This window comes from Morchella sextelata, assembly GCF_020137385.1.
Source record: "Morchella sextelata strain SCLS chromosome Unknown scls_7, whole genome shotgun sequence".
NCBI lineage: Eukaryota > Fungi > Ascomycota > Pezizomycetes > Pezizales > Morchellaceae > Morchella > Morchella sextelata.
Window position 1 is genome coordinate 2,182,832 of NW_025408622.1, and position 22,622 is coordinate 2,205,453.

A 22,622-nucleotide genomic window follows, 5' to 3' on the forward strand; every position below is an offset into this window, starting at 1 on the left:
ATCCGCAAATCTGAAGCGGCATATCGTACTGATTTCTGGATCAACTCTTGGCCGGATATCGTGTCATCTTTGTGGCGGACCTCCTTGGGATTGGGGTGGATTCATCAGCGTTGGGTCCAGCAACGTGCTTTGAGTGGCCTCTTTTGTGCTTACCTTCTCGACGGAAGATATCTGCGCACCTTGCCTCTTTATCTCTGCACAAGACCTCCTTGACTCATCCATTGACCGCCTAACGGGGGGGTCGATATTATCCTAGAGCATGGGTTTCAGCCTTGACGCCTAACAAAATGAGACCAGTCTACTCACTTCTATCTTGGGGGGAACCGCCGAAAGTGCTTGAACCGCCGTGGCTTGTACTGCGGCATTGCTATCAATACAATATACATGACTACTCGATGAGGGTTCAGGGTTCATCGTTTTCTTCTCAGGCTCGATAGCACGCCTCGCACCCCGACTACGCAAAAGATCCCTCAATTGCATCTGCTTTGAACCTTGATAAACAGAGCTTCGGATACGGTAGACATAATCGAGTGGTGTTCGCCCATTGCTATCCTTGGAGTTGACATCAAGACTAGGTGCTGCGGCCAGTAGTAAGGCAGTCATCTTCGTACTACCTCTATTCATCTCATCAATCACGACCGCTAGATGTAATGGTCTTAGGTCCTCGATAACATATTTGCCAGTACATCCCCATCCACCTAGTGATTCGCCTGCGCGCATATTAAGATGGGGTAGCGGGAACGACATTCTTACGCGGGCACCAAGGTCTGCACCCTTCTCAAGTAGAAGTTTAACAACATTATGTTCTTCATTTAAGATTGAAAGGCTCAGTGCTGTCATGCCCCCCACATCCATGACCGGGTGCCCTCTTGACGTATAACCAAAGCCATATCGATCAGATTGACAGACGAACCGGAACCGCGCGGGCGATATTGCCTGCCTATTAACATCGACATCAGGGAGCCCAAGCAGGTACCGAACGCATCGAAGATTACCCAGACCGGATGCCACCATCAACGGAGTCAAACCGTACGGTGTGATGATGTCTGGACTAACGTCTTTCCATGTTTCCATAACCAGCTTCAGAAGTCCAAGTGATCCGTATCCACGCAGAGACGAGGCAAAGTGAAGCGCATTGGGTGGCATCTCGGGGCAGGTCGTCAGCAGCTCTCTGCAAATAGCATATTGGCGGAAGTAGACGGCAGCTTCGAACGGCGTGAAGTTCTTGCTCGAGGAATATTGTAAAGCTATGTTTTCAACTCTGAGTGGATTTAATGTTCTCATCGCCCACGTGTCGAATATAGGACCGGGTACAAAGAGGTTTCTCTGAGCGCTCAGAAGGACGTGGCTCCCGCCCCTTCTGGAATTGAAGGAGTGTGTTAACCACGGGCCAGGCGTCTCATATTTGTCAATAAATGGAGAGGCATAGTGTCTGTCCTTCTTGGCTCCATCCCACAAATGGAATTGGTACAATAAGCATTGTTTGGCTAGAATCCCGTGCTGCAAACGAACATCTGGAAAGAGGAAATATTGGACTATGTCGTCTTCAACCGCGAAGTGCTCGCCCGATCCAAGCAGGAATTCTTTCACGCTGAAATGTATGAATTGGACAATCTTGCAACGGTAATCATCGACTCTTATCTCGACAAGTCCACCGCAAGGTCGGAGAATGTTGGTTTCTATAAAGGGGTCGGTCAAAGTGGAAGGCATAGTGCAAGGCTGTATCTCATCCGTTTCGGTAATTTGACAAAGGTCAAGTAGTTCCTCCACCCCCAAAGGACGAAATGCAAAGAGTATGCATCGCAACAAGGCTTTGCCCCGTGCGCGCTCAGACCTTGGTATCCCCTTCAAGTTCCTTGAATAGGCTTCATCGACTCCGGAGGGCATTGGATTAAGGCTCACAGTCTTTTCCAGATGCTCACGTATCATGCCCGGTCGCAGAGCATCCCGCTGAAGCCGAAGCAGGAGGAACATTCCTTGACATCCGGATGATAACTGACGACTCACTCGATCCGTTTCATCACTATCCTCAAGCTGGAGGTCATCTGCAATAGTCCTGGAGAGCAGCTGGATATCACTCTCGGTATCACTCGAGACTATATGGTATTTGGAAACGTCATATGGAGGCGACCAACCGCATGCCTTGTTAATTGCCTTCTCGACCTCTTTAATCTTTCGGCTGACGATTAGTATTTTTGCTCCCGTGAGATATGTATGATGCAAAAGCTTATTCATAAACTCTTGCCTCACTCCTTGAACTTGACGGGTTTGAGATGTGGGATCGCCGTCGACACACTCGTCGAACCCGTCAACAATGAGGTGGCAGATGTCCACCCTACCCAGAATCGCGCGAAGCATGCTCCACAGTAGTGTAAGCACCGGATCACCGACGGAGGGCTTGAGTTCCTTGGCCGCATCTAGGGCCTGTTCGCTTTATGCACAGAGCTGAGATATCCAAGAGCGAAGAATAGAAATGGTCTGATCCTTTTCACCGCCACGATGCGTACAAAGGAAGAAGGCAGTAGGGCGTGAGGATCGCTGTTTGACATGCTCGATTATGCTTGCCGACAGGAATGTTTTTCCAATTCCGGGACCGCCGTACAGCCATAGCAGGCGAGAGGTGCCCATTCCATACGGTGGCCCGAACCAGTCGAGGAATTGTGAGTAGGTGAGAATCCATTTGCAGGTCCCGTTCTGCCTCTCCCGAACCGCTTCATCATATTCACTATCTGTCGACACGGCGCGAATCCAGGACGAAAATTTCTTTATTTTTCTTTCTTGATCTTGGGGATGTCAGAGAAGGTGCTCTAAATATTATTCAGAATAGATATGTGGAATACGTACCCACTACTTCTGCTCGTATAGCTTTTAATAGGTCATGGTAGCTCTTACGGTCCCCTTCTACTTTTCTTGCCTCGTCTGTAAACCTTTAGCCTTTACTCACTCTTCAGTTTGCGGTTGCATGACGCATATAGTAAGCTGCCATAGGTGGAGGAAGCGGAAATGCGGGCTGCAAGATATATGTATGTGTACCTTCCAAGAACGCTCTCAGTTCTTTAAGCTTTTCGTCCGAATCGCGCTTCCAGCAGTCATCGCTGTCCTCAGACGACGTAATGTTTTCTAACTTGTCAACCAATCCACCAAGATCTCCGAGAAACCTCTCAGATATTCGCCTGTCTTTCACTGCCCAACCAAATTTGCGTTTAAGTGATGTTTTCTGTTGACTGTTTGCTGCAGTATTTGTGACGTTTGCATCAGTTGCATCACTCGCGATCTCGAGGCCGTATTTTTTCAAGAGGATGTCCGTATCGATCCATAGGGTATGGATATTTTGTAGAATATTCCTTACCAAACGGCCTTGCTCCGAAGCTTCGTCAAGGCCCCCACCGGCAATATTCAGCCGCCTACCACATCTCTCAAAAATGAACCTCTCGGCTTGAAATAATGAAAGAAGCCTCTGCGAGTCTTTGCCAAACGTTTTCGCTGAACCGACTTGATCCATTATTTCCAGGCAAGCTGTGTATAGCCCCGCAAGTCCGATACTCGTCCCAAATGCCATCGAAATTGGTTCCACCATTTCGAAACGGGTGCGGGGGCTGCGCCGCGGGAAAAACAGGTAACTGGGTTCGGTGTCAGCGACAATATCCGGGTTGTATTAATGCTTCAACACGAGAATAATATTTGTTGGGTAGATCATGTGTAGTCGGTTCGTTGCCGAAGAAAAACCCACTGTAAGTTATGATCTTAATCAACCTGCCAAGTGACTCAATGCCTTCTCCTTTTGGGTGTTAAAGGGATAGCGTAGGCAGCTATAAGGTTTCTCAATATTCGAGTTTCGGTATTTGCGTTGTCCCCGGGAGTGCGTTAGTTGATATCTGGTGGGGATAGTTGGAGTATAAATTTCCTTCATTCTCCCTCTACCAGGAGCTGGCTAGGCCATGAGTCTTTCACCTTCCCCACATATCGTGTCTCTCCACCATTGGTGAGCTTGGGGATGAGCCCCAGGTTAATATTACCCGAGGGGTTATTCTGATCTTTCCCTGTATCCGCCCTGTATATCGCACTTTAACGTCGGGGGCGATTATCTGGTGGAGAGCAATCTGCTGGCAAAGCTGTCTATCGTATTTCACGGACCACCCTATAATAGAGGAACGAAATTTCTAGGGAAGATCTATTATTTGATAAGAGAGATAAGAGGATCTGTTAGTAAAGCCACACAAAAACTTGCTTTTTTTTGGGTGGTCAGCATTTGTTGCCAGACGGAGGGATAGTCCATAGCTTAGGCGATCGCGACTCCATCAAGATCGGCGAAGATTATCTTGCATGAGAGAATCTCCAATCGGAATACTCGCATGATGCCATATCAAGCTACTTGCGTGGCGCACAAAGTAAATACTTCTCAAGGACTGCTCAACTAAGAGAACAAAGAAGAACCTTTAAAAATTATTCTGCGCATATCGAGAGAATTCCTTGGAATGTTGGGGGCGGTAGAAGAGAGGAACGTTCATTAGAAGAAGAGGAATGGAGGAGGTGATATTAGTGTGCGTGTGGGACTAGTAGGGATTGCATGCGATTTGGTAAGTACACACTAGCCCTAACCCTAGTACTAATTGTGCTGCGCATTGTGACAAGTGATTGTGCTGTAGACAAGATAGGCCCTAATCGATAGCAAAGAATAAGCCAAAAGGTCTTCCAGCAGCTTCCAGAGCTTGATGTCACTAAAGCTCTAAATAGACCATAAAATGGAGGTATGGCAGAGCGAAAATCAAGAATGTATTCACAGTAGGTCATGCTCGCGCTCGGCTCATTTTGACCCTGACGCGTCACAGTAGACCCAGAGCTTCAAAGTAGTTTTTAAGAATAACTATAGTAGCATCCGCGTGTGGTAACACACTATATTCGATCTTTCCTTTACAGCTTACTACCACAATGAAGTAAAGATATATTTATTTCGTAAGCAGATGTAAGAATACACTAAGAATATTTGAGAACAAAATCCCCGAGGAGCAGGTTTCTATTCCTCGTTGGTCTCTATACGCTTCCATTGTCCGGGTCCTGTTAGAACCAGAGTTCCAGAGATCCTCGAGGATCGGGCTGCTTCAACCGCATCACCTATGTAGGGGAGGCCTGACTCCGTTCACCGAAACCCCGGGTTTCGATCTGAATGGCGTCGAACAAGTCCACTCTGGGTAGTTCTATAGCTAATGAGTATAATAATATGCTCATGACAAGGAGTGTAATCGGTAATGAGATCACTAGCACCGTTTTTTCGGCGTATATATATTTTGAGGAGAGATTCGGTGTCTTTCAACACAAGCAAATTATCAAAGGTCCTATCTAAACGTTACGTACTAGCTACAATATACCCGAAAGGTGAGCTATCTCGAACGATGCCGGTGCTCGCACGCGTACGTTCAATTAGGCTGTCTTTTGGTCAACGGGCTAATAAAGAACGAGAGTCGACCGTCTTTTTTCGAGCCAGAAATCAGCTAGCGGTCATCTCAGTGAGGTGATGGCAGATATTGGTTATTCCTACCCTCCGTTTGGCATATGGAAGAACGACAATTACATATACATAACGGCAGTTATCAGCAGTTTTGAAAAGTTGAAGAAAGGTTCGTATATTAATTACTGGCCCCACAGTGCCCATTTATTGTTCTTCGCCTTGTTCGCGTTCGACCGCTCGCATCTGTCCAGTCCGAATCCTATTTGAGATCAGGTCAGCTGTAGTTGGCAGGTGGGTAGACTAGCTTCCGAGGACTGATCTCGATGGTAGAGGAGCACTTTATCATTAGGACCCTTCCCCGGAACACTTGACTGGTTGACAGATTCGAAACCAATTTGAGCTGGCTTCCGCATTGATTCTGAGGAAAGGCCGGTATTATAAGTGTTTACTTTCCCGGGGTTGATAGTTTATGTTCAATGAGCCACGTAATATTATTCTTCGAGAAGGCCACTTTGACTGCCTCTTTGGTCGAGCAGCTGTTCAATTTAATATGGCAACCGGAGGACCAGGCAAACCTTAGAGCTGGCGCTTCATTTCTGCTTAGTAGTTTATCGCTTTCATTCAGATTATGATGCATTTAACAACGCGTTGGAATAGCCAGGATATAGGCAAAGATGGATACAGCTATAAACTCCGCCATAGGAAGTTTCCACTAGATTAGAATAGTAGCTTTGACTGTGCACAGCCGTTTTGACATTTCTCAGCTTTTTCGTTGATGTCGCCGAGGTTTCTAAACATACATGTATTTTTACGCAATAGGGTTAATACGAACCTTTGAGATAGCAGGAGATGGAGCCTACCCCCGAACGCATAGCTCCGAGGAGGTGGGGGGGTGTTTAATCCTCAATTTATATGATTTTCTCGTGCTAACCAATTGGCACAATACTTGTCTAATATGTATTATCTTTACTCTCTGATGTACGCTCATTCAATCTAATTGGTCGAGAGAGACAGGGGCGGTTTAGTAAGAACGACACATTAAAATCCTGAGCGCTCACGATTGAATGGGGCCGAAGGACGCCCCATTGAAGGCCTTTCACCATTATTGAATACTTGATTGATACCCATAATCCAAAATACAACTCGCAGTCGCGAGGTGGTCCTGCTAGTATCTACGTACAAACGCACATGCGACCCTTTTCAACCTTGTATATGTCTAACTATCAAAAACTAGAAACACAATACAGATATAATTCCCTTCGAAAGAAAGCTGACATAAGAGATGAGAATATTGAACGGTCATTTTGAAGCATAAGTTTAAAGTGCCCATTACCATTGATGGCCATCGAGTACGCTACCATTCCAACTTTTCATTTCTTGTGCCACACCCCAGTCACTGCGTCCTTTTCCTTACTCCAATCATATATGCCCCCTCTTTTTGAAAAGTTCTCCTCATCCCACCTGATTGTCGACAAAGCCTCGGCCACTCCTACATCTAAGATAGAATCGCTCTGCAGGTTGACATTCTTATCCAAGAATCGCATGTACTCATCCAACAAGAGATAAAAGCTCATCATGACATCGTTCGGTTCAGGAATAAAGGATTTGTGATGCCTGTGTCATTGCAAAACTGCGTAAACTCCTCGTCAGTGACTACAAACCTCATTGCGTCACGGAGCGTGCTTTCCGAGTTGTTCTCGCCATCCACAACGAGCACCTGGAAACACTTCCACCGGAACGGAGCAATGGCCTCAATGTGCTCATTCATATCTTCATTAATGTTATACCGGTTGACCACCGTGTTCAGTTTGAACTTGATCCCGAATTCCCGGCAGAGACGTGAGACGTTCTGGAACTTGTCAATATGCCCACCCTGGGGGCGGCCAATCTTGATATTCGTTGCCTCAATGAAGGAGTCACACGATACACCCAGGATATCAATGTGTTTTCCATAGTCTCGAAGGTATCTCGCCGTAACTAGACTGCCATTTGTGATGATCGACACAGATTCGAGTTGGAACTCCTCCTCACAGAAGATGATGAGTGATGCAAGGTATTTCGGGTAGAGAAACGGTTCGCCACCAGCAAAGTTGATTTTGCGCATGCCAGCATCTTTGAGGAGCTTCAAACCGCGGAAGGAGTCCTCAAGAGGGAGTATATGAGAGGTTTTACCTGTATGGAAGCAGAAACCGCACTCGTAGTTGCATTTGCACATGAAATAGTAGTTTACAGAGATGGGTATAGGGGTATTCTTTCGGAGACGGATTGTTATCGGAATCACGGAATGATGTGCAAAGATGAAGTACATTGAGGAAAACGAGTGATGGGTTGTGATGTGAGTATGGTCAGGTAACGAAGGGACAAGCATAGAAAGTTATCGGGTAGTGAGAAAGCAAGTGGTGCGGCAATACTATTATTATGTTATTGTGACGGCATGCTTACTATTAGGGTGCTAACCGGGAACAAAATGGAAGAGGAGTTTATAGCTGGGGGCTGTTCTACTTCGGGAAGTAGGTCTAGGGCAATAGTATGATATACCTCAATTACTGGCATTTGCAAGATTCAGGATTACGTATCGAAATTAGAATGGAGAACAGGACTATGCGGGGTTGTTTTTCTATTGGGGTTATCTTCGGGTTGATAATGATATTCTATTATGATAGTTATCTCATTAGTATTAGAAAGCGGGTCTTGACGTAGATTCCAATATATATAAATTGTAACGGGAGTCCTTTCTAAGAGAAATAGAATCGGATAGAATAGAGACGTCCATGCAAGATAGACAATCAGGTTGCAGATTATTCAAAGATACTATCGCTAGATCTCAATAATCTTTAAGGACTCTGCTACCGATAAGAACTTGGTTTTCTTTCTGATGAAGACTAGAGAGAACAGCACTGTGGAGCGAAAATGAGCTTGAGTACTTATACTCCGAAGGCCTCTATTCTCTGCTCCTAACTCCTTACTACATTCCAGTGGAACCTTTCCTCGGTCCGGGAAACAATACCACTGCTACCCCGCTTTTCTCTAAGCGTCAGCAGGTGTTTCCGATACCCAAGGCAACCACCCTTAGTCAAAGCCTTTGTAACACCTGCAGCCTTGATTGACACACAACTGGGGCCTGTATGAATGAGCTGCCGCTCAGGTGTAAGATTAATCATTGCTGTAGAGCTTTCGCTTATTGTAGACTTCCCTAGCATAGTCTCAAGGGGGCGAGTAGCGATTGTTCCGCAGGGTACGAAGAGTGTAGCAGGGGACGTTATGGGAACTCGCAATAGGGATCCTAAGGGACTCTAGCATTGGTAATGGTCGACGGGACAAGAGGAAGCGAGGCGGTGGTCTTCTTGAATAAAGAAGAGGACGATAATATTGTATAGCAAAAGACAGCGTAGATACAGAAGACGTTGCGTAGTAAAAGAAAGAGAAGGAAATGAACAAGAAACGAAAGCGGAAACCCCTTAATATACCCAAGGAAATCCTAGCGATGACAAATCCAAAGTGACTCACACGCTTACGACCCACAGAACCCAATAGAACCAGATGGAACCTTTCTGACTAATCCAACTCCTCGTAACCCAATGTATTCACTAATCGATCCATGAAACATAGTCCCTGCCCTTCGGTGGACTTACAATGCTTTAGAGGATACAGAGGATCACCGGGCAATCAGAGCTTCACTCTGGCCGGCCTTCTACTCACTGGCGTGGGATAGACTTGTCAGTCATTGCTCCCATAAATAGATCCCCTACCTAGAGCTTGGAATGTAGGTACTCTAACAGCTGGTAGCTAACCACACTGCCGGCACTTGCATATCACCGTACAACTGGCTTCTAACAATAACTCTCAGCATGGAACCGGGCCCTGTATGTACTCATACACCAGATAGTTGAAATGGCTCTGTTACACTACTCCCCTCTTCCTGAATCTTGGTCTTCAAAATCTATAACCATTCTATTACCATCCATTCTATTTGACAAGAAATTCCGTGAAGTGGAAGGAATGGAAAATCTAAAGGAAAAACTACACCCCAACAATCTGCTTGTCCTTGAGTTTCTTAGGATACCTCATGTTGAAATCCTGAATGGCATCTTCAGCACTCTGCTTGAGATGCTCCCAAAGTTCCCATATAGCATCCTGGTTCTCATAATCTTCCCAGAGTACTAGCTTTTCCACTCGTCTCTTTTTCTTATTGACCTGGCTATCAGCTACTTCTCGGACAACCCAGTTCTGTTCTCCTTCAATCTCTTCAGGTTCCAGAGGTAGAACTCTTCTCTCAGGATATAGCGGTGCTCTGTAGAGCTCTAAGAGAGAGACATGAAAGACCTGGTGGATTTCCATTTGAGGGGGAAGAGAGAGCTTGTAGGCATGGGTACCAATAGCTTCTAAGACCTTGAAGGGTCACATCTTTTTCTGATCCATTTCCCCCCAAGGCCACTTTGTTTGCAAATTGGGCCGGTCAAACATTACTTCATCTTTGGGCTTGATTTCAGGTGGTGCCTGGGCATGAGCATCATACCACTGGGCCATCCTTAATTTAGCTTTACCCAAGGTGGCGTTCATAGCCTGCCAGATAGATTCCCATTGAGATATCATGACCTCACTCGCTGGATTGTTCCATTCTACTCCTTCCTTTGGGGCTGGCCAGTTGTTTCTGGGTTCATAACCATAGTTGGCATAAGGAGCCGATACTTTGGTAGACTCAGAGACCGCCGAGTTATATGCATACTCTGCCAAAGGCAAGAGTTCTGCCTAGTCATCCTGTTGATATTAACAATAACTTCGCAAGTAATGTTCCAGGCTCTGATTAACTCTTTTTTTTGACCGTCCATTTGAGGGTGGAAAGATTTGGACATCTTCAGCTTCACATTGAGGAGGCCCATGAGAGACTGCTACAAGTGAGAGATGAACCTGCTATCTCTGTCCGAGACTACATCATCAGGTCAACCATGAAGTCTCCAAACTTCTTTCAAGAATAACTTAACCAAATCTTCCGTTTTATTGAGTTTAGGAAAAGAGATGTAGTGTGCCATCTTCGAAAAGCGGTCCACTATTACCCAGATCTTTGTAAATGCACTAGATCCCGGTAATCTCACAATGAAGTCCATAGAGATGGAAGTCTATGGCCGATAGAGTATCTCCAACAGTTGGAGCATACCAAACTCATTGTGTCTTGAGGTCTTATTCCTCTGGCAGCTGTAACAGCTCTGGACATATTCCTCAATATCCTTATCCATGTTGGGCCAAAAGAAGTTGTTTTTCACCCGCTCTAGTGTTCTAAATTGGCCAAAATGACCAGCCACCTTAGAGTCATGTGTATCGGACAATATTTCCATCTAAAGCTTCTTGTCTTTGGGTATATACCATCTATTCTTGTAGAAGATGAGACCGTTCTTGACCGACAAGTTCTGGTCCAAATTTGATTTCCTTTCAATCAGGGAGCGGTGTAGTTCCTGCCAGAAACTATCCTCTTTAACAGCCGCATATAGGCACTCTAAAAATGTATTCTGCAATTGATTCACCCTGACAACCACTAGCTTTGCAGGATCCAAAACCAATTGACCTGGCCTAAAAAAGATCTGTGGCTCCGGCTGCAGAGTTTTACCTCCCTCTCCAAGGCGGTGATCTCAGCGCCTAGATAGCATATTAGTCTTGCCATTCTTTTCTCCCGGTCTGTAGACAACTTCAAAATTGTAGCCTGCGAGATCCTCAGACCATTTAGCTTACCGCCTAGTAAGAACCTTGGTAGAATTAAAGTACTCCAAGTTCTTGTGGTGTGTAAAAACCGTGATCTCCTGCTCGCGAGATTTGAACATGTGTTTCCATTCCCAGAAAGAGGCTACAATAGCTCCCATTTCCTTATGATGAATATCATAGTTGATCTCAGCAGGGGAGAACTTCTCAGAGTAGAAAGCCACCGGGTGTAGCTTTCCATCATCCCTATACTAAGAGAGCACTGCCCCCTTGACGAAATCACTGGCATCTGTTTCGACCACCGTTCTCCTACTAGGGTCAAAATGAAGAAGGATTGGAGTGCTTGTGAACAGCCTGTTGAGTTCTTCAAAGGCTTGCTCATGTGCTGCCGTCCAATACCATTTCTTGTCTTTCTGCAAGAGATCAGTTAATAGTTTGCAAACCTTGCTAAAGCCGTCAATGAAGCGGCGATAGAAGTTTACAAATCCGAGGAATGCCTGTACTGCCTTGACATTCTCAGGTATCGGCCATTCCTTATCTGCCTCCAACTTGTCTTCTAACATAGATATTCCTTCTAGTAGTGGAATGTTAGACAGGATTTTGAGGTTGCCCGGGAACCGTCGCCACACAATTCCGGCTCCGTGACTATGGGTCGAACAGGACGACCCGTGTCCATTCCCATCATCAAGTATGCGCATACAGGGGGTCGTGGTCGTGATTGCGGGGGCGGAGGTGGTGGTTGGGGGCTGTTGAGTAGGGTAACTCACTGTGAGTCTTGGCGACCCATCCTGGTTCACTCCCGGCACCGCCACTCACCGGGCGGGTACGACGATCGATGACTGGATGGCACCGAATGCACCGTCTCGAGCCGACGATCATTACGGCGCATGAAATTCAATGATGCCGCGTTTCCCCATCTTTTGCTTCGATGGAATACATAAATTTCGGATTCCGAACTGCGGGTTACCGCATCGGGCGAATCCCACTATTTGTCTCCGCTGCGTCTTCTTACGCTAACTCAGATTCTGCACTCCAGGTCACCACTTTACTAAGTTTGAATGCTCATAACCCTAACTACCCACATCCAGGTTCTTTCATGGATGGATTAGTGGATTTACGCGGTTACGAGGAGTCAGATTAGTCAGAAAGGTTCTATTGGATTCTACCGGGATCTGTTGATCATTAATGTATGAGTCATGTTGGATTTGTCATCGCTGGGATTTTCTTGAGTATATTAAGGGGGGTTTGTTTGTATTTCTCGTTCTTTTTCTTCTTCTTTCTTTATGCAACGTCTTCTGTATCTACGCTGTCTATTGCTATATTATCGTCCTCTTCTTTATTCAAGAAGACCACCGCCTCGGTTTCCCTTACCCCGTTGACCATCACCAACGTTAGAGCCCCTTAGGACCCCTATTGTGAGTTCCCATAACCGTCCCCTATTACACCCTTCGTACCTTGCGGAATACTCGCCACTCGCCCCCTTGAGAAGTTCCAACCACCACGAAATACACATTGATGTATTTCATTTTTACCGAAGATTGTATTTTGTACACGTAACCAAACCAACTTTCAACGCTCGTAACTCTAACTACCCACATCCAGGTTTCAACCACCACTAAATACACATTGATCGGTTACATTTTGACCAAAAATTGAATTTTGTACCAATAGAATAACAACGACCTGAAGAAAAAAAAATAGAAAAGTGTCACTTCAGTATTCTGTCCTACATTCTAATTCCGATACGTAACCATGAAAGTTGCAATTACCAGTCTTCGGCCTGTATCCTATTATTGTTCTAGACACTACTGAGCAATATTGAATCGCTGGATAGATATGCATGTCTATTAGGACAGTATGTAAAGCAAACACTAATGGTGAAATTGGTTACTACTGTTTGTGATAGCTTGAGAGGTATAAATATCAATCGAAACAGAAAGTGCATCAGAGTTTGCAATTGAGATTTGTTGGTATGGTTTGCTATGATTCGATTTGTATGCACACTTGTTGTGACAGAATGTAAATCAGGAATAGTAAATGAGATTTGGGAGGATTTTTGGCAATCGCTTGATAGGTATGCATACAAATCGGAATGGCAAGTAAAGTGTATACCGATAAGAAAATCTTTCTGTATGATGGTTCAATACTAAATAGGAGTCGATACCTGTCAGAAAAATATTCGAATCAGTAATTAGCAGTGAAATTGGTTGATATCATTAATAATTGGTTCATATTTATACGTTCTTATCAGAACAGCAAATTTAACAGTTGTTGACAAACAAAACCTTTTGTATTATTTACAATCCTTTGATGGGTATGTATCAGGACAGCGAGTGTATCAGAAATTCAAATTCTCATTTGTTACAATCGTTCATGAAGGTTTGAAAGCTATGAATATTTATTGGCACAGTAAAATACTGGAATTGATACTCAATGTATTTGATGGCTTGATTGGTATACCATGTTCTGGATCAATATTGAATGGATTGAATACTGCATTACGGTTTGCAAAATATCATCTCAAAACACTATGTTGTGGCTTCCCAATCTATTCTGAAATATATACAATCTATGATCATATTCTGAACTTGAGAGTGAACAATATTCAGCACTTGTCTCTAAAACTCATTGTTTTAAATGATAACAGTCTTCATAACGTGTATCCTCATATTTTGTATTTTTGTAAACGGGTAGGAATTTGACGATGTCCGCAAGATAACATCTGTTCCACCTTACCTCCCTATTAACAGTATGCGCCCGAATTCCCCCAAGCCTTTAGAATTAGGATTATGAAGGCTTTTGATTGAGAATGTCATATTTGAGCTGACTGGCGGTCAGTATAGCCCTCAATGGCTTGAGCGTTCTCAGTGTAACCCAATTCAGATCCTAAAACCTTGTCCGATTTCATGGATCGATTGAATAATATAGTAGGTTACAAAGGGTCGAACTGATCAGAAAAATTCTATGGATTTCTAGAAGATTCCGTCAATTTTAAGGGTATGAGTCAAGTTGGATTTGTGATTGCTAAGTTTTTTTTATTTATATTGAGGGGCTTTGCCCTAGATTCTATTCTATTTCCCTCTCTTTTCTTCTCTTTCTTTTGGTACGCAAAGGCTTAGGTAATCTACGCTGGCTATTGCTATTCAAGTACTATTTTCTCTTCCTTTCTAAGGATGCCATCACATGTCTCCGACCTTCCCACCGCTAGTCCTAAACTACTGTAAGTTTCTCCATCCCCTCTCGCTGATTAACCTACCAGCCCCTGTGACCATCTCCCGTACCCTGCGGAATACTCGCTACTCAACTCCCTAGGATTACGTTGAGTCGTAATCTGCACCATACGCCATGTCCACCCCCAACCGACCTACATGGATCTCATCTAACAAACTCGAGTAGTTTAACCATCAGTACGAATAGAATACTGCTGCCCTCTTTGACCACCTCGCTACTATGTTTTAAAGCATCCGACACAAGAGGGATAGTGCTTGTAAACTGTTCTCCGCCGCCCACAAAACCATTGACTACCTGGAAGCGCAAGTAATACAGGTCAACCTTGACCTCAATGTTGACCACATCGCCCCTGCCCCCAATATTCCAGTCCCCATTTTCGCTGCTAATGCACCAACCATTGTCTCCACCATTGGGTCTGAAACGTTCCCCGAAAAGTTCGAAGGCATCTGGACCAAAATCCCCGGATTCGTTACCCAACTCTGAATGAAGCTCAAAGTCAACCATAATTGGTTCCGCAATGGGACAGCAAAGGTTATCCATGCAGTCAGCTGTTTGGAGGGAAGAGCCCTTGATCAGGTCATACAACTTGTTAATGCCAATCCTGCTGACTTCTTGTCCTCCGTGACCTTCTTCTTCGCCCACATGGAATGCTCATTTAGAGACCTAAACACCCGAGATACTAAACACCGCAACTCATCTCCCTGAGGTAAGGCAAAGGAGACTTTGCCACCTACTACTCGCAGTTCATCAGAAACTTATCCCACTTGCATTACAACAAAGGAGTCAAGATTGACGAATTACCAGAAAGATTGTCGGACAATTTAAGAGACGTCATGACATATCGAACGGACAGACCCAATATGGTGGAAGCATATGCGACCATGTCAGTGACGATCGACATCCACATATAACTGACGTGCTATCATGAGGCACAAACGTAACTTCCTTTCGAATGGTGTAAATAAAGAGAGCGAGTTTTGATGATACTCGTTCAGAAAGAAGAAAATGGCAGTTTGTATGTTTGAACGTTCCCAAGTCTAGAAAATTATAACTTTAATGGGTCTCCCCTCTATTAAAGATCCATTGATGATGAGAGGCCAACCTAAGGCAACAGTGAGTGCCTTATAGGAATACAGCGGGTTTGCTCAAGTTCTTTTTCCGACTGACAATCTGCCCGTTGATAGTCGGGGGTACAGCAACTATTTTTTCTCAGGGGAGAGGAGAGTAACTACGACACCTTGAATGAATTTCTATCCGAGTCAAATCATGCAATTTGCCGAAATCTGTAGTTGGAATCTCAAGAACTATTGGAAACATCCGACCAGATAATAATTGTTTATTCTAACTTTATTAGAACCAATTTGGGTGTTTGTAAACCGAAGTTTTGCTTTAGTAGCTTGAGTCGCACTCCCACTCCCCAAAGATGCTCCGGAGCAAAACAGGAGCATTCCGACAGTTTGACACTCCGGAGGTTAGTGTTGGGGATTAAAACGTGTTTTTGGAATTAGATTTTCCATTAGCTCCGGGACACCGCCATAATCATTTCTGTCGTGCTAAAGCATGGTCTTTGAGTATCGGTTGGTGATATATGAAACCTGAAAGATTCGACTGACTAGGTATGGAACTGCCGTCCGGGGTTCCCTGTTCTATCAGCCATCTTTGTTCTTCTGTTCCAGGCTTGCCCAGCCCCCTATTGTTGACTTGTAAGACTTCTTACTCATTGAGATCACTGTCCTCTATACCACTAAAGGTAGGAGCCTAACTGCCCTTGTCTTCACGCGTCGATGAAGAACAAGCTGCTGTTACTTTGGGTCGGTGGTTAACTGATGGAATAGGTTCTTTTGTAACAGCCTGATAGTGGCCTTGTTACATTACTCCCCTCTATTGTAGAGTTGTTTTGAGTCCACTGTAGTGTTACTGGAACATTAGTATTTGGCATAGAAGAAAAACTTTAGCCCTATTGGCGGTTACGTACAAACTACATCTCTGTTTCTATCTCCATCAGAGAAAGAAAACTCTAACATGAAATGCCTTTTAAAAACAAAGAAAATGACATATTCTCCACTCTTGTCGTAGAACCTTCCGTTCCACTAGTGGAGATTTCGATGTTAGCAAGAATCTCTCTTTTTCCCTTGTCTTTTTTACGCGGATTTCCTCACGCTTCGGTTTCCTATCGTTTCTTCCATTGTTTTCAGGGAAAAATGGTATCCGAACTCTGTCAGACCGATGAAAAACCTGGTACAGGAGAGTTGGTTTTTGTTCCCGGATTTCTTCTGGGATACAGAGCTACTTACACCGTGTTTTGAGGATCCCTAAAGTTTCACCGTATTTTCCGATGTTTTTGCGGGTATTTTTGCTGAAATTCTTTCAGGGCCTCATCGGCTCTTCCTTGCAGAATTTCATATCGTTCCCAGGAGTCTTCCGAACGATACCCCTCCCAAACAATGCGATACTCTACAAACGTTTTCTAATGCCCAACGTGTTGCCATCGGCTATTAGCTATTTCTTGGAGAGCGTAACTGTATTCTCCTTCGACCTCATCTGGAGTAGGAGGGACTTCAGTGCGTTGAGGGTATCTTAGTCCCCGATAGGACTCCAGCAGAAATATTTGGAAGTCATCATGAATGTTCCATTGAGAGGGAAGCTTCAGCCTATATAACGCAACAACAAGTTTCTCATCAACCTCAAAGAGACATAGTTTCTTGTAGTCAAGCTTGCTTGAGGGTCGATTGGCAACCATATTGCGTCGGTCCATCATCACCTTATCCCCATCTTCAGGTTCTGGAGGTTTCATATGCTTCTGGTCATACCATTTCTTCTGCCGGGCCTGTGCCTTAAAAATATCAGTCCTCATAGTTTTCCAAAGAGCTTTCCACTTGAACTTTAGTACGGCGCTGGAAACATTGGCATTGTCCAGCTTCCTTCTGCGCGAATGCCAATTGGAATCAGGCTCGAACCCATAGTTCGCGTAGAACTGAGATACTTTAGTGGACTCTTGGGTTGCCGTTTTGTAGGCGTACTGTGCAAGCGGCAGTAACCCTGCCCAATCGTCCTACTGGTAGGACCAAAAGTTTCTGAAATATTGCTCTAGCGTTTGATTGGCCCTCTCAGTTCACCTGTCAGCTTCAGGATGTTATGCCGTAGGCAGACAAAGGTTGACTCCGAGAAGCTTGATCAATGAATGCCAGAACTTGCTTTCGAATCTGAAGTCCCGTTCAGAAATGATTACTTCGGATAGTACATGTGGTCGCCATATTTCTTGAAGGAATATGTGCGAAAGTTCCTTGATTGTTGCCTCGGTCTTGAGCGGTATGAAGTAGGTGATTTTTGTAAAGCGTTCAATAATAAACGCGATACGGGTATAGGCTTCAGATTCTGGCAAACTAATGAAAAAGTTCATAGAAATGGAGCTGCAAGGAATATTGGGGACCTCTAAATGTGGTAGCATCCTGTACTTTTCATGACTGGAGCTTTTATTGCTTTGACATGTATCGCAACTCCATACGTATTCTCCCATATCATTGTCCATCTTTGGACAAAAGAACAGTGCCCGAAGATGCTCTGCAGTTTTGAATTGACCCAAGTGGCTTGTGGGCTTCGAATCATGTAGGGCGCTCATGATTTTTGGTTTGAGCTCTCGGTGATTTGGTTTCATGGATCGACCAGTGGAGGTACGGGGTTATGAAGAGTCGGATTAGTCAGAAAGGTTCTATTGGGTTCTACCGGGTTCTGTTGATCGTTGATGTATGAGTCATGTTGGATTTGTCATCGCTGGGGTTTCCTTGAGTATATTAAGGGGGGCGTTTGTTTGTATTTTGTGTTCTTCTTCTTCTTTCTTTACGCAACGTCTTCTGTATCTACGCTGTCTATTGCTATATAATATTCTCGTTCTCTTCTTCCCTCAAGAAGACCACCGCCTCGCTTTGTTCTCGTCCCCCTTCAAACCTTACCGACGCTAGAGCCCCGTAGTACCCATATCGTGGAGCTCCCACACCGTCCCCTGCTACGCTCTTCGTGCCATGCGGAATACTCGCTACTCACTCCCTTGAGATTACGTTGCGTCGTCATCCGCACCGTACGATATGTCCACCCCCGACCCACCTGCATGGAATGCACCCAAAGATGTAGAGGAATTCAGGCAGATGTATGAGGCCGGCCCCGCTGAACTATTCGACAACATCGCCACCCTCGTCCAGCGTGTCCGCCTCCAAAGGGACACCCTTCATACACAACTCACCGCCGCCAACGAAACCATTGACAACCTCGAGGAGCAGATAAACCGGCTCAACCTCGACCTCAATGTCGCCCGCGCTGCTCCTGCCCCTACCGTCGCTGCCCCCGTTGCCCCCGCTCCTCTACCTGCTCCTGTCCCCGCCTTCAGGTCCGAAAAGTTTCCAGACCCTGAAAAATTCGATGGCACCCGTACCAAGCTCCCCGGATTCACTACCCAACTTCGAATGAAACTTGAAGTTAACCACGATCGGTTCCGGAACGAGGCAGCAAAGGTTATCTACGCCGTCAGCCGCTTGGAAGGAAGGGCCCTTGACCAAGTCGTCCCACTCGTTAACGCTAACCCTGCCGCCCCCTTCTCCTCTGTCACTGCCTTCGTCGCCCATTTGGAAGCCTCCTTTGGGGACCCAGACCCCCGGGGTACCGCCCGTCGCCAACTCGTTGCCCTGAAGCAAGGCAAAGGGGACTTCGCTACCTATTATTCGCAGTTCCTCCGCATCGTGGCATACCTGGACTATAACGAGGGAGCCAAGATCGATGCCCTGGCCGAAGGACTGTCAGAAGACCTGAAGGATGCTATGACATACCGGACAGACAGGCCTAACACCGTCGAAGCCTATGCCACCATGTTGATGACAATCGACAACCAGGTTCGGGGCCGCAAAGCTGAACAACGGGCCATTCGGAATACAATGGGACAATTCACCGCCCCCGCTGCTGCCGCACACCCATCTCATACCGCCGGAGGCCTCGCCCCAATGGACCTCTCCGCTCTCCAAAGCCGCCCCACTCAACGTCCTGCCATCGAACAACGATATACTTTTGTCAATGGACAACGCAAAACCTCCGCCGCTGAAAAACAATGGCGAAGGGACAACAATCTCTGTATGTACTGTGCCAACCCCGGTCATGTCTTTGCCAACTGCCCCTCTGCCAATCGCCCGCGCGGTAACCAACCGGTTATGAGAGGCGCCCTCCTCGCACCCAGCCATACGGCCGTCGACCCCGCTGCTCCACCGGTCGCTAGTCCCGCCTCCTCTGAGTCGGGTTTTCAGTAGTCCCGGGCTTGATCAATGGCCCCTGCCCGGGACCTTCCAATGTCTCTCCTTTGTCTGCGTTTTCTATCTCTGGCTTCTCGGTATCATCTGTGGAGGATAAATTGGATGGGGATCATTTTGTTGCTTCTTGTAAAATTATAAACAATAAAACATCCATTCAAACCTACGCACTGATCGATACCGGTTGCTCCGGATTCGCATTCATTGATGAAACATTTGCGCGCCATAACAACTTCCCGCTTCTCCCCCTTAAATCACCCCGCACTCTCGAAGTTATCGACGGTCGGCCCATATCTTCCGGACAAATTACCCATCTCTGCTATCTGCCGCTGACCATTGACTCCCACCATGAAACTACCCCTTTCTTCGTCACCAAACTTGGCTCGTATCCACTCGTCCTCGGAATCCCCTGGCTTCAATTGCACGATGCAACATTACGGTTTAAGGACAACAGCATACTGTTCGACTCCGAATACTGCAAACGCAAGTGCAACTCTTCCCCGATACCCGTTCCCATTAGAGGGGTTGCACCACCGCCCCGTTTTCACCTCGTCAGTTCAGCTGCTCTTTGTCGCTTTGCTCGAAGAGACAAACTCCAAATCTTTAGTACAACCATTGAAGAAATAGATCAAGCAACGGGCGTAGCCCCTAAGCAAGACTGGAGGAACCGGGTCCCAACCCGGTATAAGAGATTTCATAAAATGATGGACGAAGAATTCGCTAACGGGATGCCGCCTCGCCGCCCCTATGATCATAAGATACCGCTCAAGGAAGGGAAAGAGCCCCCTTTTGGGCCACTTTATGGTATGTCCCGCGAGGAACTCATCGTGCTGAAACAATACATACAGGACAACCTTCAAAAGGGGTTCATTCAGGCCAGCTCTTCGCCTGCCGGTGCCCCTGTACTATTTGTTAAAAAGGCCGATGGAACACTCCGCCTTTGTGTCGACTATCGTGGCCTCAACGAACTTACTGTCAAAAACCGCTACCCGCTACCACTCATCCGGGAAACTCTCGATCGCCTTTCCAAAGCCAAGTGGTACACCAAGCTTGATCTTCGCCAAGGGTACAATCAGATTCGAATGGCTGAGGGTGAGGAATGGAAAACAGCCTTCCGAACGCGTTACGGACATTTCGAATACACCGTAATGCCCTTCGGCCTTACCAATGCACCAGCCACCTTCCAACATTTTATTAATGATTGCGTCCGTGATTACCTTGACATGTTCTGTACAGCCTACCTTGACGATATCCTTATTTACAGCGACACCTTCGAGGAACATCAAGTACACGTCGAAAAAATACTGGAAGCCCTACAAAGAAATGGAATACTGCTGAAACCGGAGAAATGCGAATTTCACACACAAAGCACCACCTATCTCGGCCTGATTATCGAACCCAATGGTATTAAAATGGACCCAAGGAAAGTGGAGACGGTGAAGAATTGGACCGTCCCCAAAACAGTTAAGGATGTACAAGCATTCCTAGGTTTCGCTAACTTTTACCGCCGATTTATACGCGGATTCTCGGAATTGGCTTCTCCTCTTACCAGACTGACACGTAAGGATACATCATTTGGATGGACACGCGAAGCCCAAACCGCCTTCAATGCCCTGAAAGAAGCCTTTACCACGGCGCCCATTCTCGCTCATTTTGACCCGGAAAAGGAAATTACTGTGGAAACCGATGCATCTGACTATGTCTCCGCCGGTGTACTCTCCCAATACGATGACAATGGTATCCTCCGACCTGTTGCGTACTTCTCGAAAAAACACTCCCCCGCCGAATGCAACTACGAGATTTACGACAAGGAATTACTGGCAATCATTCGGTCTTTTGAAGAGTGGCGACCGGAACTTGAAGGGGCTGCACACCCAATCGCCGTCATATCCGATCATAAGAACCTCGAATACTTTATGAGTACTAAACAACTCAACCGGAGACAAGCACGGTGGGCAGAATACCTGTCACGATTTAATTTTGTTATCAAATACCGACCAGGGAAACAAGGAGGGAAACCGGACGCGTTGACAAGAAGATCAGGAGATCTCCCTGGAGAGGGGGATGAAAGACAATTGCATCAGAGTCAAGTTGTGTTGAAGAAGGAGAATCTTGATGCGAAGCTAAGTTTGTTGGCGGGTTCTTTCTCAAATGAGCCCGCTGAAAAGAACGCCTCACTGCAGGAATTATTTGATGAAGGATATAGCGCTGACCCGTTTCCCCAAAGAATACTGGATATGCGGAATAAAGGCGATCGACAATCAAGAGACATATCACTCGCCGAATGCACCGAGGTTGAAGGCCGATTGCTTTACCGAGGCAGCATATATGTCCCTGATTACGACCCCCTTAAGCTTCGAATCCTCCAACTTTACCATGACGCTGCCTCTGCTGGACACCCGGGACGTGAAAAAACATTCGAACTCGTCAGTCGGGACTACTACTGGCCCCTCATGCGAAATTACATTGCCCGCTACGTTCGGAACTGTCACACCTGTCAACGAAGTAAACCCAACACCCATGGAAAACTCGGCGTACTTCGACCTTTACCGATTCCCGAACAACCATGGCGGGAAGTATCGATGGACTTCGTTACGGGCCTACCGGAAAGTGAAGGGTACGATGCAATTATGGTAGTGGTTGACCGGCTAACAAAGATGCGACATCTCCTGCCCTGCAATACTACTGTCAACTCCGAAGACGTCGCCCGACTATACCTGCGAAACATATGGAAGCTCCACGGGCTACCCACACACGTCACCTCCGACCGCGGTACGCAATTTACAGCTAAGTTTTGGAAGGCTCTTTGTAAACACCTCAACATCGAAGCAAGGATGTCCACCGCCTTCCATCCAGAGACCGACGGCCAAACCGAAAGGCTGAATGCTGTAATGGAGCAATATCTACGTGGGTATGTCTCATATCAACAGGACGATTGGGTAAAATGGCTTCCTATGGCAGAATTC

The 22,622-nt window shown here is 46.0% G+C and overlaps 6 protein-coding genes across 6 annotated transcripts; all 6 read right to left on the bottom strand.

Annotated features, from left to right (window-relative positions):
• Positions 1 to 63: 63 nt before the first annotated feature.
• Positions 64 to 3,577, bottom strand: H6S33_012237 (uncharacterized protein; the record flags this gene model as incomplete). The annotated part of the gene is made up of 5 exons (XM_044843626.1): positions 64 to 252; positions 307 to 2,417; positions 2,508 to 2,783; positions 2,845 to 2,919; positions 3,034 to 3,577. 5 exons carry the CDS (start codon positions 3,575 to 3,577, stop codon positions 64 to 66), a joined length of 3,195 nt encoding a protein of 1,064 aa, XP_044695905.1.
• A 3,239-nt stretch (positions 3,578 to 6,816) lies between these two features.
• Positions 6,817 to 7,754, bottom strand: H6S33_012238 (uncharacterized protein; the record flags this gene model as incomplete). The annotated part of the gene is made up of 2 exons (XM_044843627.1): positions 6,817 to 7,060; positions 7,108 to 7,754. 2 exons carry the CDS (start codon positions 7,752 to 7,754, stop codon positions 6,817 to 6,819), a joined length of 891 nt encoding a protein of 296 aa, XP_044695906.1.
• A 1,712-nt stretch (positions 7,755 to 9,466) lies between these two features.
• On the bottom strand, positions 9,467 to 10,680 carry H6S33_012239 (uncharacterized protein; the record flags this gene model as incomplete). Its single annotated transcript, XM_044843628.1, has 5 exons — positions 9,467 to 9,835; positions 9,914 to 10,191; positions 10,269 to 10,332; positions 10,408 to 10,493; positions 10,602 to 10,680. The coding sequence occupies 5 exons, from the start codon at positions 10,678 to 10,680 to the stop codon at positions 9,467 to 9,469; spliced, it is 876 nt and encodes a 291-aa protein (XP_044695907.1).
• A 99-nt stretch (positions 10,681 to 10,779) lies between these two features.
• On the bottom strand, positions 10,780 to 12,016 carry H6S33_012240 (uncharacterized protein; the record flags this gene model as incomplete). Its single annotated transcript, XM_044843630.1, has 4 exons — positions 10,780 to 11,011; positions 11,171 to 11,340; positions 11,401 to 11,883; positions 11,954 to 12,016. The coding sequence occupies 4 exons, from the start codon at positions 12,014 to 12,016 to the stop codon at positions 10,780 to 10,782; spliced, it is 948 nt and encodes a 315-aa protein (XP_044695908.1).
• A 2,496-nt stretch (positions 12,017 to 14,512) lies between these two features.
• H6S33_012241 (uncharacterized protein) lies at positions 14,513 to 14,908 on the bottom strand (the record flags this gene model as incomplete). The annotated part of the gene is made up of 1 exon (XM_044843631.1): positions 14,513 to 14,908. The coding sequence occupies one exon, from the start codon at positions 14,906 to 14,908 to the stop codon at positions 14,513 to 14,515; it is 396 nt and encodes a 131-aa protein (XP_044695909.1).
• Positions 14,909 to 16,835: 1,927 nt separating this feature from the next.
• H6S33_012242 (uncharacterized protein) lies at positions 16,836 to 17,420 on the bottom strand (the record flags this gene model as incomplete). The annotated part of the gene is made up of 1 exon (XM_044843632.1): positions 16,836 to 17,420. A coding segment is annotated over one exon (585 nt), but the record flags the coding sequence as incomplete, so codon positions are not given.
• Positions 17,421 to 22,622: the final 5,202 nt, after the last annotated feature.